Source organism: Glycine max, chromosome 5 (genome assembly GCF_000004515.6).
Source record: "Glycine max cultivar Williams 82 chromosome 5, Glycine_max_v4.0, whole genome shotgun sequence".
NCBI classification, from domain to species: domain Eukaryota; kingdom Viridiplantae; phylum Streptophyta; class Magnoliopsida; order Fabales; family Fabaceae; genus Glycine; species Glycine max.
The window spans coordinates 2,116,909-2,135,949 of record NC_038241.2 but is presented as its reverse complement, the minus strand read 5'-3'; the positions used below and the strand labels follow the sequence as shown (position 1 = coordinate 2,135,949).

The window sequence follows — 19,041 nt, the reverse complement described above, 5'->3', positions numbered from 1 at the left end:
AGCCATACAACACGTTGCTTCCGGGCAACGATCTAGCATTCACATTATTACGTAATTGATCCATGTCATAGAGATTCGACAAAGTTTAACGTTGGCTGTCGAAAGCCTAACACAACCCTCTCCTTTTATCCGGGCTTGGGACCGGCTAAGAATAGCAAAGCTACCCTAGGCAGGATTTAACATATTAAAACATGTGGAGTGATTTAATAGTTAAAATTTCTCCTATTTCTATAAAGTATTTAAAAATACTTATATTAAATTATTTTCATGTAGTATCATTAAGACACATGATGTTTAATAAACAGGAGAAATTTTATTTGCATAATAAATAACAAATTATCAATTTGGAGTACTTATTTTCCAACTTGTCCATTGTAGTTATACTCAACTCCAGTATGATTGTTTCTAATAGCTTGCCATCTTTATAAAAAAATAAATAACAAATTTGTGACGTGTAAATTACTGTGTGGAATATGAATAACACATTTCTAATAAAAAAATTAATAAAAATAAAATAAAATTTTTTAACAACAGACAAACAAGAGCATATGAAATCTCCTTTATTCAGCAACTAAAAAGTATTGTAAGAAAAATTGGGATTATTCAGTAATTAAGTCAATATCGAAATGATGTACAAAAAGTTTATATGTAGAAGTGAAACAACTGATATTTAAGAGAGAGAAGAAATGACATAAAAAATAAAATAAAATAAAAAATGAGAGTGTAGGTAACTCATTTTGTACAAAAATATGATTTCCAAAATTAAGAAAATATTTTTTTTAGTGAGAATAACTAAAGTTTAAATGAACAAATAAATTTGAATGTAATTATCACAGAGTTTTCATCGTATTAAATAATACTACTAAAGCTACATGTTTTAGATTTAGGAATAATATTATTTTTTGGAATTTTCATTATAATTGTCGAGCATATCTAAAATTAAATAAGCAAAACATAATATTTGGAGGAGAGAAAAACAAATAGTGAAAAAGATATTATTCACATCCCATAACTCAACCATTTCTATCCCTTCACTCTCCCCAACAGGTCTCACTTCTTCATGTAACCTTGTACTCAACAAGTTAAGTTTAATAGAATACATTAGTGTCTCAAACATAATTACTTTTGAATAATGATACATTTAGAAAGAAAAATTAAAAATTGTGATCTTCCTCACCGTCAACACAAACGGATCTGTAAGAGAGAGAATATATATATGGAGGATATCTAATTAGATTTAAGAATGCATGATGGTTAATTATTATTGGTGAGCAAGAGTCAGGAGATATTCTTGCGTTTTCTTTCTTTCAAAGTTTGAATACAAACCGGAGAGGATTAATTTATTCTGCTCGTATTTTTGCAAATGAATTAATGCTTTATATAAAGACTACAATGTAGTAATTTTAAAAGTATCATTTTAATTTAGAGACAGTTTGAACCATTCATTTTTTAAGATATTATATCAATGGTTCAATGGATCAGCGGTAGTCAAATTATTTGGTGGCCCAGGTAGACAAAATCTTGATTAATTATGTGCTTAAAACATATGAAAATAACTCGTTAAAGAACTTGAACTACTATATAATTTTTTTTGGGCTACTAACTGTGAATAGAGTATTGCAACTAGAAGACAACAATAACTTAGGCAAGTCAGGCAATCTCAAATCATAATTAATATCACGTATTAAAGCATCATTTTACACGCTAAAATTTATCCGAATAACCAGCGAGTGTTCATCTAATTAATGAAAGAAAATAATCTTCACCAAATAATTAAATTGTGCATAGCCATTGAAGTCTTTATTTATTTCTAAAGAAAAAAAGTGTGTATAGTAATAACAAATATTTCATCATGAAATTAAAATAAATTAAGTACAACATATTTAAATTAAAAGTAATTTAATATTTAGTCTTACTAATAAATAAATAAATGACTATCTAAGTGTCTAGTATTTGTGTATGAAGAATCTCACTATCCCTTTTTAATTTTTAAGTTATTCCTGTACTGTTCATTTAAAATGACATTACAATTCATATAAAAATTGTATTAATATTGAGATCATGATTCAATTTTAAAAATCATAAAAAATGATATTATTTGCATGAGAGGGTTGTGTAGCAAAGGGATGAAGAGAAATAAATGGGGGGAGTGGTGTTTGTCGTTTAGGTTTGGCAATCCCGAAAAGTCTGGGATAGAAGGATTGGGTCCAAAGATGAAGATCTTTTCCCTGTCAAGCTCACTTCAGTGGATGAGACATGAGACACGCCCCCGTTCATTGTCAACAAATACCAATCAACTTCAACTTTTTTTCACCTCCCTTATCCCAACAATTTCTTTATAACAAACAAATAAAAATTCAGACGTATATCATCTTTTGTACAACAATTCAAAAGTTTCATTTTGTTATACAACTTACCACGATTGTTTTTAATAAAAATTAAAAAAGGTCAATTATATCTTTTATTTTTTACTATTTTCAATTAGCAAATTTGTTTTTTTTTCTCCAAATTTGATATTTCACTAATTTAATTATGTAATTTTAATTCTTTCATTAACTTAACAAAAATGTTGACATAACATTATAGTAAAGTATTGTGTCAACATAAATGTACTTATATGATGGTGCAATAGAGTGTCATATGTCAATATTTTTATTAAATATTAGATATTAAATTAATAAATAAACTAAAACTGTACAATTAAAATAGTAGACTATAAGTTCACCAGAAAATATCAAAATCACAAAATAAAAGTAATAGGGATACCAAATTGCAATTAGGTCTGATAAAAAAAATAACAAGAGAGAAATATATTCAATATCATGTACTAATTTAAAATGTATATCTGATTTAAAAATAAATAAATAATAGAGCATTTTTTATTTTAGAAAGAGGTTTTAGTTTTGTAAAACTAAAATTAAAAATCTCATTTGATTATTAACAATAAAAAAAACTCTTCACACTAAAATCTATTATCCTAGAAGCTCAAATTCTAAGACCCTTAGAATTAAACCAACAACCACAATTTTGATATCGAGTTGAGTGTGTTGTGTGGATGCTGCACTTATTCCTCAAGCATAAAGGTTCAACCATTGCTTGCTAATGAAAGAGTTGGAGTTTCATTGTGAATAAAGGATCTTTGGGATTATTTGGAGGAAAAGTTCATCAAATAAACCATTATTGTAAAATTGGGGTTTTGGATTTGAGGTAAAATAAAAAAGGTGCATGAAAATGATCGAGTTGAAAGGTTTAATGGCAATGGAGTGAGGTTAGGGTTGTGGCAAAACCATAATGTTTTCGAGGAAGTGGGGTGTGTGGTGAATGTTATGGGACTATTTGACAAAAATGAGGATTTTGGAGAAAGTAAATATGCAAATGGTTTTTTTTAAGTATTCACATAATAAAGGTTGTTTCATACACTCATTTGTCTTGCAAACAAGAAGCATTAGCCAGAAAGTAATTTTTACATTGGTTATATCTGTATAACCGATATAGAAAATGTTTTTTTATATTAGTTAGAAATATAATTAATGTAAAAGAATATCTTCTACATCAATTATATATCTGATGTAAAAAAAATATCTTCTATACTTGAAGGTATCATTGAGAGTGATGTCTCTCGCTACATACAAATGGGCATATGCAACAATGGCTACCATATAAATACTTCTCAAAAGAAGCCATTTGTATATTTACTTTCTCCAAAATCTCCATTTTCGTCAAAAGGTCACATGTTATGATGTTGCGCTTGGCATACTCGTTCGACATATGAGAGTTTCTTTCTTCTTGTTTTTTGCTTTTAAAAAAAAACTTTTGTTTTAAAAATGATTTTCAGAATTTGATAGATTTTAGGTGAGATATCAACTAACGAGTAGCATAAAATTATTTTCAAGATAAACTTTGAAATAAAAAAGTAGAAATAAAATAAAACAAACCCTAATTATTTGACCCTATTTATTTTAAAATTATAACTATAAATGTTTATAACAACTTATTCTTTGAACTCATTCTTTGATGTTTAGATTGATAAACCAACATCTTTTTTAGGAAGATCTCCTACCGTACGTGTAGGACTATCCGAGTAACTATAACTGAGGGAAATCATTCCCAGTTTGAACTTATGCAATAATTTTCTAGGTAATCTTTTACTAATAGTCCCAACATGTTATATATAAGCACCTTAATTATCCAATAGCAGAGAGTGTCTCCATGTTCTATCACATTCAAAAGAAAAAAAAGAAGAAGAAGTAAACATTAAACCAACAGAATTTCATGCAGATGAATAAAATTCTTCATCAGCTTTAATAATAATGTTAAATTCTCCAAAACAGTTCATTTTTCTTATTTTATTACTTCTCCACTCTCCCTTTAATGTAGAACTATTTGTAGATTAAGTGATAATTTTACTAGTGATTGCTCTCTCTCTTTTTTTTTATTATTAAATAAACTGCCTGTTTTTGTTTCTTTTATAAATATTTGTTCATAGACTATTAGTTATAATGATAATCATTGAATTTTGATTTTTAAAAATAAAAGAATTAACTACAATATCTCTTTTATCCTATCCTTTTTTCATTTTATTTAATTTTCATTCTAAATTATGTTTAAATTAAAAATACGTATATAATACAAAAAAATGCTTCTTTATATTGCATAACTATTAACTAAATAATTATCATATGGTGAATTGATTTTTAAGAAAGTTTAAAAATATACTAAAACAAAACATACATTTTTCATAAAAGTGTGAGAATTAACTTTTCCAGAATAAAGTAATGTCTCTAATGGAAACTTAATGGATTGCACGGGTGCATTATCGCCGTGAGGCAAGGCCAAAGAGACATATGAAAGTGGTAGACATATGAAAACTCAATTTTGTCCTCTTTGGTTAACTGACACGTGTTAACTTTTTAGGTTTTTTAGTCTTTTCAACTTTTTACTCAGAGAGAGAGAGAGAGGTTGTGTGAAAAAGAAAAGAACCTCGGTAATAAAAGGAGCAGGCCCAGAAATGAAGTCACTTACTTCCTGCTTGAGAATATAGAGGAAACTTGGTAGAACGAAGAGAGAGAAAAAGAAAGTGTTTGAGAATCCAGTTTGTAAGTTTGCGTTTATTGTTCCTTGGTTGGCCGCAAGCAGAAGCTGACACTGCAATTTGCCAAGTGCAAATATGCAAATCCAATTCAATTTATCTATCTATATTTAATAATAATATAAAGCCACACGCAGTTTTCCCAGTTGAGATAAATAAAATAAATGCTCTACAAAGCAAAAATCTAAAGAAATGCAGGGCAACAAGATCCCGTCTTATCTTTCTGGGTAATTTCAAAATTTCCATAATATTCTTAGGACAATTTCCACCAGTACTTTTGGTATTGTTTTTCAATTAGAATTAAAATTTTACTTCATTATTTGTGTAATAAAAATTTCCAACAATGGTTGAAATCAATTGCCTATGTATATCAAAAGGTGACTGATGTTTGATGACATGTATGTAGAGGGGAAGAAATAGATAGAGGAAGTCTCCCAAAACTGATTGAAATTTTCTTTTAAATAAGTATTCATTAAGACTACTGTTTTTGTCAATTACTAATGAAATTCTTCAAATAATTATTCAACGAGTCTCTACTACTTCACATAGATACTTTTGAAGGTTAAAAGCAGAAAAGGATACAAAAAATGTGTAGTAGAAGCAAAACTATAGGTGGTCATAAATTGATTTGACAAAATTGAACTAACTTCTTGAGGTATTAACTGTTAACAATGTTGTAAGGTGTGCGTGCTATTGCAAGAATTGAGGGTGAACTTGGGGTTTGAAGGAATTCCTATGTTTGTGGATAGAAAAGATGTAGGAAAGCACATTCAAGTAAGATTTAAGAAGGCGCTCATGGTAGCTCTGGACAAAGAAGACATTCTCACTTACCTGGTTGGTGTCAATGTTGACATGATATTTGAAAGGCCAATGTTAGTAGGTTTGAATCTCTCCCACTAACAAAAACTAACAAATTAAAAATTAATATTGATCTTTCAAAAAAAAAAATCATTTCTGATTCTTTCCTTTGATAAAGAAATTACTAAATCGGATACCTTTGAAGAATATAAAAATAGTGAAAATGGTAACTAGACAACCTATAGATATTCAAGCAGTTATGGCAGATGAAATATGTACATTACTGGATGAGACTTGAGAGGTAGATAACGATTACCAAAGGCAAAGGCAATAGGATTGAGGAAGTTTAGATCATACAGAAATAAATTTTTCTATATTATAATTGGCCAAAAATAGAGAATCCATGGTGAAAAAGAAGAAAAAAAAAGCCTCTCTTCTCTTCTCCACGGCCTTCTGATTTCTATAAATTGAATTACACTCCTCAAATTAGTTAGTTTCCAAGCTTCTAGGTAACATCTCATGCTGCTGGTAACTGTGTCTATGTGTACATGATAATGTTCATTGTTGCTCAAAGTCACAGCAGCGAGTGTGCTTGGTGAATGGAGAAGGCCCTTTCACAAGGACATTTGATTTGATATACGAGGATCTATATCCTTTCAAGAATAAATATTACAGTTGCAGTTACTTCCCTTGCTTCTTACCTGCAATCCAGGGATCACATGTTAAAAGTTTGGAGTAGCATAGTTCCCTAATAATGATTTCAAGAAATTTATGCAGAAAGATGAAGGTGAAAAGATAGAACAGTAAGTGACAAAAGCAACTGCTGCGTCTTGTGGTAACAGTCTTTTTGATATTACTGTCATGTACCTCTCTGAAACCATGATCTTCTGACCGTACGCCGGATATGACTCTCGTGTCTTTCTAAGAGCTCATCAACTGTGTGCATTTGAGATAGTAGTGGCCCTGAAAACTCTACCTTTTCTGCTTGATCCTGGTAACTCTGTTAGGAGGGAAATGAATAAGTTAAGAACTTAATAACCGTGTCCATGCAAGGACGCATAAATTGCATATTCTGGCTTCTAATCTAACAAAATTAGCAACTACGGCCAGAAAGTAAAGAGTAAACTTTGTCAAATTTTAGGTAATTATTGTAAGACTAAAGTTATTTTTTTTTTTTTTTTTGGTTTTTAACAGACAGTTAATCATCATCTAAGCAAGACAAAATATGTCAATATCAATATTCATCAAAAATATGAATATCTTTTTGGCCTGTGAAAGTTTAAATAATTCTCTGTATCATCAAAAGTCCTAAATTCCATCTTGCAAATAGAATCCTACATTAGTCTCCACATCTGGAAACAGAAACAGAACAAGATGTAGAAAGTGACAGTTAAGTTTCATGCGTCAGCAGATGGTAATGCTTAATGCCATATTAAAAATAGTAGCAACTTAATGAACTTACCAGGTTACTTCTCTTGGATAGTGAATCTTGCCTGTTATAAAGTGCCACGGACAGTTCTTGTGAATGGTATTCGTCACAAGTATCAAACGAATCTAGACGATCAAACTTACTCCATTGATTTTGCATGGCAAGCTTAGAAATTTCAAGTAGGTCATGGCCCCTAGAATTGGCATGTGCCCCGAAAAATTTCTTATTTTCATGGTTTCTGGATTCAGAATTATTCCTTGAATTTAGTGTAGAAGTTTCTGATGAATTAAAGATATATCCTCTAGAAATAGACCGACTGTGGGATCTAACTGAAGTGTCATCTCTACGCCTTTTTGCCCATGCGAAGCCACTTGATTTTGAAACTTGCAATGGTCCAGGAAAGGGAATATCTACTTGAGATGCATTCTTCATATAAGAAGAAGCATCTTCTGGTTTACCACTAGACTGCTTTGGTGCCTCCTCACATGTGTTAGTGTTCTCTTCTTTAATGATGTGGACAGATCTATCATCCATCTTTTGGGAAGTTTGAGTTTGACTTGACAAATCCTGTAGGAGAAGAATGAGATGCTAGGTGATATAAGAATACATTTTTGGTAATTAGATCACTGCTGTAAATCAGTGCATGCAACCATGCACATAAGAAAAATCATAATGATGCAAGAACAGAAGAAGCAAGCTAGACCTCTGCTGGGGCTAATTTACTGAGTGCTAGTGGATTTCTTGATGGTTTTCTTGATTCTGCTCTGCAAGCTCGCCCACCAATCTTTTTCCTGAAAGTTCATCACCGTATATTTTCATGAAAAGATAACAAGTAATAATTGCAAAAATGGAAATTTAAAGATTAAATTTTGTTTATTATGCTCTATACTAATGAAAGCTTCACATCATCTTTTCAGTATTACAATCTTGAGAGTCTGTTGGTATTTTGGGACATCAAACTGACCCTTAATTGAAGCTATATCTCAGTAAAGCAATCCACTTCCAACTCCCAGAGAGATGGAGCGATGGTGAATATAAAACAGAATGGAATATTCCTGTTGATTCGTTTACTATCAATAGCTTTCCTTCTTAATTTACTGCTCAAGCATGCTAATTCTAATGACATTTGAGTGATAAAAGAACCAGTCTAACCTCCCCGGCATTCTAACACCAAACCTAGACCCTGATAAAATATTCAAGAAAACATTTCTTTAATGGATCAACTTATGAAATCAAACTATGGTGATGGACTTGATCAAGTGAATGGCACATGCAGATATCCTCTTGGTTTGACCATACCAGCCAGACAGAAGGTAATACATTGCTAGTGACACTGGCTGATATGTGACAATCCAAATTTTTCCTAGCCTATAAAATTGCAAAAAATAGACAGCTTAGATGATTGATTTTCACCTTCTCGATTCTTCCTCATTCTTCGCATCAATCTCCTTGCTAGGCGGGTATATTGGTAAACTTGATGGGTCACATGCATAAGGTTTTGTTTTGAAATACTGAAAGTGGTAAAATTATTGTATCAGAAGACTAGAAGGATTCAAAACCATACATTAATGCTTCACATAGTCATAAAGTTTGCAGATGGATGATGAACAGATTTGTACCCAGGAGGCTAGGACTAATATCATAAAACCAAACAGATTTATATGCATTAAATAAATCTCAAAATAAAAATATTATCAAAATTAAAATGGACAAAGGCTCTGCTATAGCGATTAATCACTGAAGAAAGAAGAGTTTGCTTGGTTCAACACTGCCATGTACCTCCAATGAGAGAGCAGAGGAGGCAGTCCCACGTTTGCTTGGTTCGACAGAAAGAAGAGTTTGTAGAAGATTTACACTGGATGCATGAAAATCTTTAAATGTCTCTCGGAGGCAACTATCATATGGTTGTTGTGGCTTGAACAATGTTGCATGAGGAAGTCTGGTCTTTTTCCAGTATTCTTCGGGTGGGGAGCCACAAAGCTTGAAAATTTTGTGCAATTGCTCAACCTGTATGTGTAACAGTTGAATTCAGAAGAGATTCAAAAGAACCGTGAAAAAACAAATTATTGAAGTTGTCATTTCCAGTTTATCAGTTTATTATCAATTAGCTGGTTAACAATCAATCTATGCAAGATTGATTCCACTCTCCACTCCACCAAGATTGAAGAGATAAAATGACACCTTTTAAATAGAATAGTGGTTTACTATTTCTGTAATAAGATGTAATCCAATTTTCAAATTTTCACTAACAAGCATCCTCAGAAGGAAATCTGAACACAAAATATCAAATGGGGAAGGAAAAAAGTTCATACATTTTGAAAAGTTTACTTTACTACCTCAGTTCTCCCCTGAAGTATAGGCTTCCCAATTAGTAATTCTGCAAATACACAGCCAACACTCCAGAGATCCACGGATGCACCGTAAGCTGTTGAACCGAGCAAAAGTTCCGGAGGACGGTACCATAAGGTGACAACACGACTAGTGAGGGGCTGCTTGTTCCCAGAATTGGAGAAATTTGCCAATCCAAAATCTGCCACCTTCAATATCCCTTCATTATTCACCAAAAGATTTGATCCTTTGATGTCCCGGTGCATCACACCTCGCGAGTGACAATGCTCAATGCCAGATAACAACTGTTTCATGTAGCATTTGATCTGCACAACAAAATTATTTCTTCATTCTAACTATGCATCACAACAGTCAGTTGGCACTTTCTGTGTCAGTTTTACAAAACGGTCTCTTTGCACTTATGCTGTATGAGAAACAAGAAAACAAACATGCGACATTCATACCTGTGATTCACTAAACTTGATTTCTGGTCTAGCCAAGAGCCCTGTGATGTCGTGTTCCATGTACTCAAACACAAGGTATATGCTACAAGACAATCTAGAAGTAATCAAGCCCTCCAATTTAATGATGTTTGGATGATCAAGCCTTCTAAGAATCATTATTTCTCGTGCCATAAACCTCACACTCTCTGGCTCAAAATTGTCGAACCTCACCTTCTTCAAAGCCACTATCTTCCCGGTCTGAATCTCCTTTGCTCGGAAAACACTGCTATATGTACCCTGCCCAATCTATTCATCCATTTTCAAAAAATACATATAAGCCAATTGTCAAAACTCAATAATAAACATTAGTAGAAAAAGCAGCATCATATATACAACTCAAGAAAAAGCTGCATCATGCATTCATATCCAAGGTTTTAAAGAAGAGTCTCCAACTGCAATTTTAGTTACAAGGACAAGGCTTTTGGAATCTGAGACTACATTGCAACCGCAATTATGGCCGCATTTGTCAACAATTTCCTATGATATCAAAGATTGCAACAAAATTGCGATTGCATTGCCTCGCAATACAATTACGGCCATATTCGTCTGCAATTTCCTGTAATATCAAGAATTGAGACAAAATTTCCACTGCAATTTTATTTATAGCATTCCAACAAGTTTGAGAAACCTCCTTGACTCTTAAAATTCTCACTTTGACATGCAACCTAGTTCATCAAATCATAAAATTAACGCCCCTTGCCCCCCAAAAAAAAACTTAGGAAAAAAAAACAAAGCATTGTAATTTGACATGATGAAATGGTTGTTGTTATTAATACAAACCTTATCAAGTTTCTCAAACGCGTCAGCTCGGAGAGGCACCCAACCGTGAATGGCCTCACACGCGACGGCGCTGAGCCACGCCGGCCATCCCGCCGCCGCCTGCTCTCCCTCCACGTACTTGCTCAGGTTTCCCAACCTGAAGCTCAGAGACTCACTTCCACCATTGGAACTCGCTCTCCCCGACTCACCCAACTCGCTCCTACTTGCCCCCACTGACTCAGTCTTCTTCTTCCTGTTCTTCTCCGACTCAACCGAGTGCTCAATTGCAGGCGTCACTGACACCGCCTGCTTCGCAACCACACACCCCATTACGCTATGCCTCACCACACCATATCACTCCCCAACACCTTCTTCACCTTCCGAGTTCCGACCCACTACGTAACCGGTTAACTCCCTCCGGTTCCTCGGGTCAAGTTAGCTTCTTTTGGAACCGTAGAGAACGTGGGCGAGCATCAGCAACTGTTTGGCAACACAATGGAAAATGGGTCTGGTCTTTTAAACTCGCATGACACGAACTCAGACGCAGACACGAACATAAAACTTTGTTTCATTCACTTTCTCACCTTTTTTTTTTGGTTTCTCCGGTAATTGCGGAGAGAGGGTGGATGTTGGGTTCTTCTTAATGAGGCTCACTGAAACACAGCACCGAAATCAACGGAAGAAGGATGAAAGTCTTTTTGTGCGTATTTGCCTTTCGAATGATAACGAACGAAAACGAAAATTCGAAATACTAGTTTTGTTGTATTTGTTCGTACTAGTTTGCAACTTTGTATTGTCAATTTGTCATAGGTTTGTTTTTGCGTGGATGTTGAGTTGAGTTAGTAAAAGGTAAAAACTACTAGAAAGTGTGGAAACTTTGCATGGGAATTGGATTAGAAAAGCGCGTGTGAAAACGGGAGGTTATATTGTGCGTATGAGAGATATATTCCGTTTAAATTGATTTGGGTCTTGTCATGCCAATCATCAATTAATATTGCTTCCACACTGATAAATGGTATTGGCTCGTCGTTGTTGGGTTGATTAATGCGTCTTCGTAATCTCTACTTGCTTGTAGATTTCCACTTTCTTTGAATTTAAGATTTGAATGTTTTTTTGTTCATACTTCATGCACCACTTTACTTAAGTGGGGTCACCGCAATAAATGGGAGTTTTTTAATACGCTCTAGGGCAATTAATTACTTTATTTTTAAATAATAAAAATTGTAACAATAATAATTGTCTGTATAAAATTTACTTTTTTTTCCCTTTAGAGGCTACATATAATTATATATTTAGAATTCAAAACTCTGAGAGTCAAAATTAATTGCTAAGCTAAAATAAATTAATTTATATCAATCAATCTATACATATGTGGCATAAAAAAATTGTTTTGTTTTTTAAAAACAAGATCAGATATTCATATAAACCAAAGATATGAGACTAAAATTCAAAACGTAAATATCATCGAAGTGAAATTTTTTATATACGCACATTCAAAGAATTGGAAACCCTCCCAAGTAAGAAAAATGTATTTGAATCTTGATAATTAACATGATAATCTCATGTTAGAGAGGAAGATATAAAAATTAAATTAATGGTCCTAATGGTGAATATTTATACGCAGTAATTGTTTCATGTCTTTCTTTCTTGTAACATATCATTGTCATATTAGTTACCAATAGAAGGAAAGATCTTAATCCGCATAAAATTTGCTTACTTTTAACTGTGTTTACAGTTCTCCCATCGCTGACATTTTCATGCTTACTTCCGTCAGTTACTGACTTAAAGTCCACGCATAGTTGGGTTTGATTTTGAAAGATTGAAATAATAATGGGGCAGGCACCTCTATCCCACAAAATTTTCTTCGTGGTTTGACACTAGGTTATGCAAATATAGCAGTCTATATATCTTTCTATCCTTGGTGTAGATAAATATTGACCACAGTTCTCACTTTCTTAGAGATAACGCTTTGGAATGTTGGATATTTCTGAGTGGGTAGAAAAGCGAGCTTCTTAGGATAGGGCTTACTAAGGAATTGAGAGACTTGGGACCATTTCTATATTTTGCGAAAATTTGGTTAAGGTAAAAACTTCTAAAAGGGTCAAGGCCATTCTACAATTGACAATTTAGCTTTTAATTTCCTATATTTCAATATTTCTTTCTATGTGCACAACCAACATTTGGTTCAATTAATACAAAAAGAAATTAAAAGTGGTGTTTTAATTAATGATTCCTTCTGCTGATGCGTTTAGGAATTTAGTACAATGATTAGGCATGGTGTATCCATAGCTGACTTGAGTGAAAGAAGGATAGCATTATGATTTGATGACCAAAACCTTGCCTGCATTATTAATGTGCTCGCCTTATTCTCAGTATATTGTTTTTTCAGTATCCTAATAGCGAGGGAAAAGTTTTTAGTGTGTAGCCCCCACTATCTTTTTCTTTTTCTCGGTGATAAAAGGAAAGGGGGCACCGAGCCTCCAACAACTATTTTCACCATTATGATTGCAATTGTGTGTAGTTTCTGGAATCCTAGAGTAATAGTTATGAATAGGGTAAAGTAAAATAAGTGGATAATTTTTTCTGATTTTGCAAGTCTTGTAAGATTGTTATATTCACCTAAATAATGGTTTGTGCTATTATGCAAATTAAAGCTTTTTAATAATTTTGTCTATTTAGCCACAGGGAAAGACCATAACTGAGATTAACAGTTTTGGCCTTTTGGGCTAAGCTTCAGAATTAGCAACAGAAGTGTGTGGTAATAAAAGTGGAAGGTGCCTTCTAATTCAGCTAATAAAGATTTATTTGTAGTTGATTGCAATGACCATTGCTTAAATCCCACCTTTACTCATCTTACTTCCCGAAGAGGAAATTTCACAAATTAATTAAACCATAATAGGAGGGGAAAAGAAAAAATTAAAAAATGAAAGGAAAATAAATAAGTATCCAAAGGGAAGAAAATTGTAAATTTGAAATTCAAGAGTTAAATAATATCTATTTTTTAACAATGTCTTTGATAAAAAAAAAAATAAAAAAAAACAGGCTTCGTTTTACTAGTTCTTCATGTGGTGTCTTTGTCATCACTGATGTGCTCTGATCATAGTAACTATCTTCAACAATCCCTCCTCCCCCAAGAAAAGAAATGGTGCTGATAATATACATTAGAAAAAGAAGAAAAAAAAGATGACTCTGAAAAAGCCATAATTGCTGCCTCGTGCCTCCCGTGATCTAATCAAGGTCTCCCTCAAAGCATGAGGAGCACTCAGAAGCAATGATACAAATAAACAATACGAAAGTGATAACTAATAAATACATCTATAGACGAAACTATGAAACACACCCTTACATTAATCAATGAAAATTAATGTAGACAATGCATTATTCAAGTTGATAAGAAAAGTGTTACTCCCACTGTATTATTATAATTACCGTGTAAAACAAAACATAATTCTAAAATAATTCTCATTTTAACTTTTTAATATAATATTAATTATTTTTTTAATTTATATTGTTATAATATTAATGGTCAACAACTAAATTTATAAATAAATTAATGATAATAAAAAAATAATTTTATAAAATTATTATTTTTATTTATTTATTTTCTTAATATGTATAACACAACTTAAAACAATAATTATTTTGAGACAGACAGTCAATCACAAATCTAAAACAGGCATAAGTTTTGTGTTTTAGAACCTTGCACCCACCTTTTTCCCTAAAATAGTTTCAACCCAGTTATAAGAAAAAATATGAAGAGCTATTGCCTGGTATTTACTTCACGGGTAAACACAGCAGCAAAAGTCCACAAATTTTTTAATGCATAGCTGATAAGATAAAATAATTTTTTCATTCAATAAATTTATTAAATACTTCAGACATTTTGACAAAGTTGGCTTGAGAATAATGACAAATGCTATTATTGCCTTAAGTGGACTTAATCTTTAATATAGAAGTGTTTCACATTGCAACTTAAGAAAAATGACAAGAAACAGAAAGGCAAAGCGTGTGCACCTAAACAAGATTAAACTGATAAAAATAATTTCTAAACAAGGAAACAACTCGAACAAAAGTGAGTAAATGTACAACAAAAGAAACGGGTGAGTAAATGTGATATTGAACAAAGCATGTGAGTGGAACTGTTGTGATTAATTTTTCAATTCATTTTTTATGCATGGTGGAGAAAGCATCTCCCTCTTCTCCCACTGGAACAGATGTCAACGGAACATAAATACCAACAGCGGTGATTAAAAAGAATAAAGAGTAATCAAATGAAGAACAAAAGGAGGTGGTTGTGGTAGGTCAAAGGTTGGTTACAAGTGGGGATCCATGTCAGGATTTGCTTTATAACTATGGTTTAGTTGGTGCAAATATTTACTAGAGAACCTACATATAATGAAACCACAAAGAATGAACGACAAGGGAACCATAACACACCAACATTTCCTTTGTTAGTGTGTTTTATTTCTTTTCCTGCTCACATCCTAGCCGTGCAACATGTTTATGCTTTCCCCCTTAATTATTACCCAAGCAGCGTATGGTATATATGATTAACAAATAATCTTATTCGTTAAGTATGTAGTTAGGAATTTTAATTTCAAGTCCGTGCATATACAAAATATACATCTTAAATCTCAATTTCTCAAGGAATTTGTTCCGACTAAAAGACACCTCAAATTCATCCAAATCATATCACTCAATGAGATACTAATCAATCCAAACCATGGGGTCATAAAACTGAGGTTTGGGTATAAAGTGAACTCAATGAAGCTAGTAGGGTATTAGTTATTCTTCATTCTTATATAAATTTTTTGCCGATCGATGCTTGGATATGGAAACCTTCAAATCCATTTTCAGTGGCTTCCACATACAAGCATTTACAAACAACCATCCTAGAGCAGCAACAAGTAGCCAGTCACACAATCTTCAAGAAGTTTTGGCACTCAGAGGTTCCCTCAAAGGTTCTGGTTTTTTCTTGGAGGCTCATGCTAAACAGACTTCCGACATGTGATTTGGCATGCAGCGGTATGGTTATTATGGAATGCTAGAAATGGCATCCTGTTTAGAGAACAAACTTCTGATGGTGCTGCAATCTTAGAGACTATCAGATCTTTTTCATGACAGTGGCTAATATATAAGAGGAAGGAAAAGGTGCCTTTGTTCTTCTCGGACTGGATGACAAATCCTATGCTTTGTCTTCAATCATCTTACACATGATTGCACATGTTCTTGTAGAGGTTTTAGACTTTTTGTTTTCTGTATATCAGTTTAACGTATAGAACTTTAGCTACAATTTTTCTGTCTGCTGTCTTTGGTATAATCTGACAGCATGATCAATTACTAAGTTGATCATTTGTACAACTTTGCTATAGGCACAATTGTGCATTGAATGAAAGTTACTCTCTTTGACTTCCAAAAAAATATGTATTTAAAGTCATGAGCTAGTAATAATGTATTTAATGGTTATTTAATTTGAAGTATTTCATAATTTTAACCCACTAAAATTTAACATTAGATACACCTTTTCTTTTATTATTCAAAGATCAATTCACTTTAAAAATGTTTTCTCCAATAGATTTACTGCAATTTAAGTGTATGATTCTTACTTAAATATACTTTAAATAATATTTGGTATATTTGGCCCAAAGAGAGTTAAAAAGTTAAATGTTATGGGGTCAAGTGTCTACTTCTGGCTGTCTCTATCCATTTCGAATTGTTTGTCGAAAGAGTCAAAGGCTGGCATGAAAGACCGTGTATGCGAACTGAGAACACCAACTTAATTAGGTAGTAATATTAATTCCATTTTGTTAAGTACTACCTGCTTAGATATAGAAACCTCATGGAAGCATTTATTTCTAAGGCGAAAGAATGGTCAAGGTTCAGTATATGAATCTTAAGATTATTATTAGGTTTTAGTCCAAATTTTAAATTATAAATTTTCATCTATGATAAAAATTTAACTTTATAGTAATTAATTGGTTGATAGCGTAATTTTTTTAACATTAATAATAAAAAACTATAATTTTTACAAAATTAAAAAAATAATAATTATTTTCATTTTTTATAAATTAAAATGTTTTAATTTATATAACTTTGAAGTTTGAAGACTAATTTAAATATTTCCTCATAAAAAAGAAAGAGAGGATTACACAACACTGACACACTGGTGACACGCCCGAGTGCCAACGTGGTTCCCATGGATGTCACTCGTCGCAGCTATAGAACAATTCTTGATCTGAAAATTAATATTTATATTTTTAAGTGGAGTGCTATGATGAGATGGTTTATAGGGTGGTTTGCATCAAGGTATTATTAAGTGGCTTACTTAATCTTGTAAAAACTGAAAATCGATAAATTAACTTAAGGGTGTTGCTAGGTGCACCCAATATTTTTAAAAAATACCAAAACTGTCCCTGTATTTTTTTCGCATTTGTGATAGGTGTGTGTGAGGGTGATCCGTAAATCGTACGGATCAAGTTGATCCGTAAGGTTGATACAGATCAAGTTGATCCGCATGTTGATATTAAACATACAAATTAACTTGATCCGTAAGCCTTTTATGAATCAACTTAAAAGGCTTGCAGATTAAGGGTATTTTTGTCATTTCATTTTAAGTGCTGGGTGCACCAACAATAATGCTGGGTGCACCTAGAAACACCCATTAACTTATGGGTTGGACATTGGGTCGTAGCCCACATGACCTTGCGGACTCTTTTTATGTGTGTGCATTTTTGTTAATAGCTAACGAGGGTTAAGGCTCAATGTGATGGGCTAGCTACTACAAGAATAGTCTATAGAGAAGACTCGCAACTTGTAACTTGTAAGAATAGAAGAAAATGCACGAATATATGAAACCTTTAAACTATGCTTTATCATTAAAAAATCATGAGGCCTAAAACAAATTGACCAACCAACAAATGAGGCCTAAAACAAATTGACCAACCAACAAAGGTTAGTTTAATCGGTAAAAATCAAATTATGTCCCATAAGAATGTGAATTTTGCTGTAAAAACTTTGTTGGTGAAAAATATATAATTATTTTTATAAACATTCTTTAAATCTCTGAAACTCAATTCATCTAGACTTTCCTAAATTAGAAACTCGCCCTAGGGCTAATTTTATCCGCCTTATCCTGAAAATCATCCTTAGACATATATTTTCACATATAGTATAGCAAATTAATGTCATTGAATTTTATTTTACACATGTAAGTATCTTCAGCGCTTAATTTTCTAAAATTAAGTAGTTTTAAAATATAAACTAAAGAAAAAAAAATTAAGAGAAAAATACTTCAAAATTATAAGAGATATATATGCATAATTAAAAAAAGGGGAGGCCTCTAAAATAAGTTGAATTAAACACTAATAATTGAATAAAGCACACTTTCAATTTGAAGGGACCGACTTAATTCAAACCCATGCCTTATGAAATTCGAGTTTGATCCTTACCATTTAGATCAATATTTGTTGGCAATTTTTATCTGACCTCTAATATGAAAGTTTTATTCACTTAAATTTTGTCTTAATAACCCTTTTAGTATTTAATGGGAGTATTTATCACCATTTTCTCATCTTAACATGTTGCCTTTAAGTAGTTGAACTAAATTAAATGCCTATTGGCATTTTTATATTTATCTAAATTCTTAATTAACAATATAATAATTAATTTTACATATCAAAATATCCTTCTTATTAATTTTAATTTTATAAAAAAAAATACAACATACGCCAACTCAAAAACCCAAAGACTAATGTTGAAAGTACAATTGTAATTAGCAAGTAAAATACTACTTAGAGAACTGTTGTTAGTGTTTGACGAAGGTTATATTAATTAAGCATATGATCTCAATAATTTAACAGGAAATTTAAAAAAATCTGACAAATCTATAGTTATACTTATATGCAAAGACAAATACTAGAGGGTTTACAACTCACACCGGAATTATAAGATTGGCATAATGAAGGGAGAAGAGAGGGAAGAGAGGTGGCAAGTTTGAATCCCTCCACTAATAAAATAATAACAACTATCATAATGCTCAACCATGTTATATCCCCTTGGTAGATGCCAATGTCTTGTTAAAATATAAGTTGTTGATTTATTAGTCGTTGATAAATATAGATTTTTCCTTTTTCCTC

The 19,041-nt window shown here is 32.2% G+C and overlaps 1 protein-coding gene across 1 annotated transcript; it reads right to left on the bottom strand.

The window, feature by feature from the left end:
• Positions 1–6,197: 6,197 nt before the first annotated feature.
• On the bottom strand, positions 6,198–11,866 carry LOC100784406 (protein IMPAIRED IN BABA-INDUCED STERILITY 1). The gene is made up of 9 exons (XM_003524654.5): positions 10,928–11,866; positions 10,109–10,393; positions 9,653–9,970; positions 9,096–9,323; positions 8,730–8,827; positions 8,020–8,107; positions 7,350–7,883; positions 6,755–6,887; positions 6,198–6,588 (listed from the first exon to the last, which is right to left on the bottom strand). Exons 1-9 carry the CDS (start codon positions 11,234–11,236, stop codon positions 6,569–6,571), a joined length of 2,013 nt encoding a protein of 670 aa, XP_003524702.1. The 5' UTR covers positions 11,237–11,866; the 3' UTR covers positions 6,198–6,568.
• Between the last annotated feature and the right edge of the window lie 7,175 nt (positions 11,867–19,041).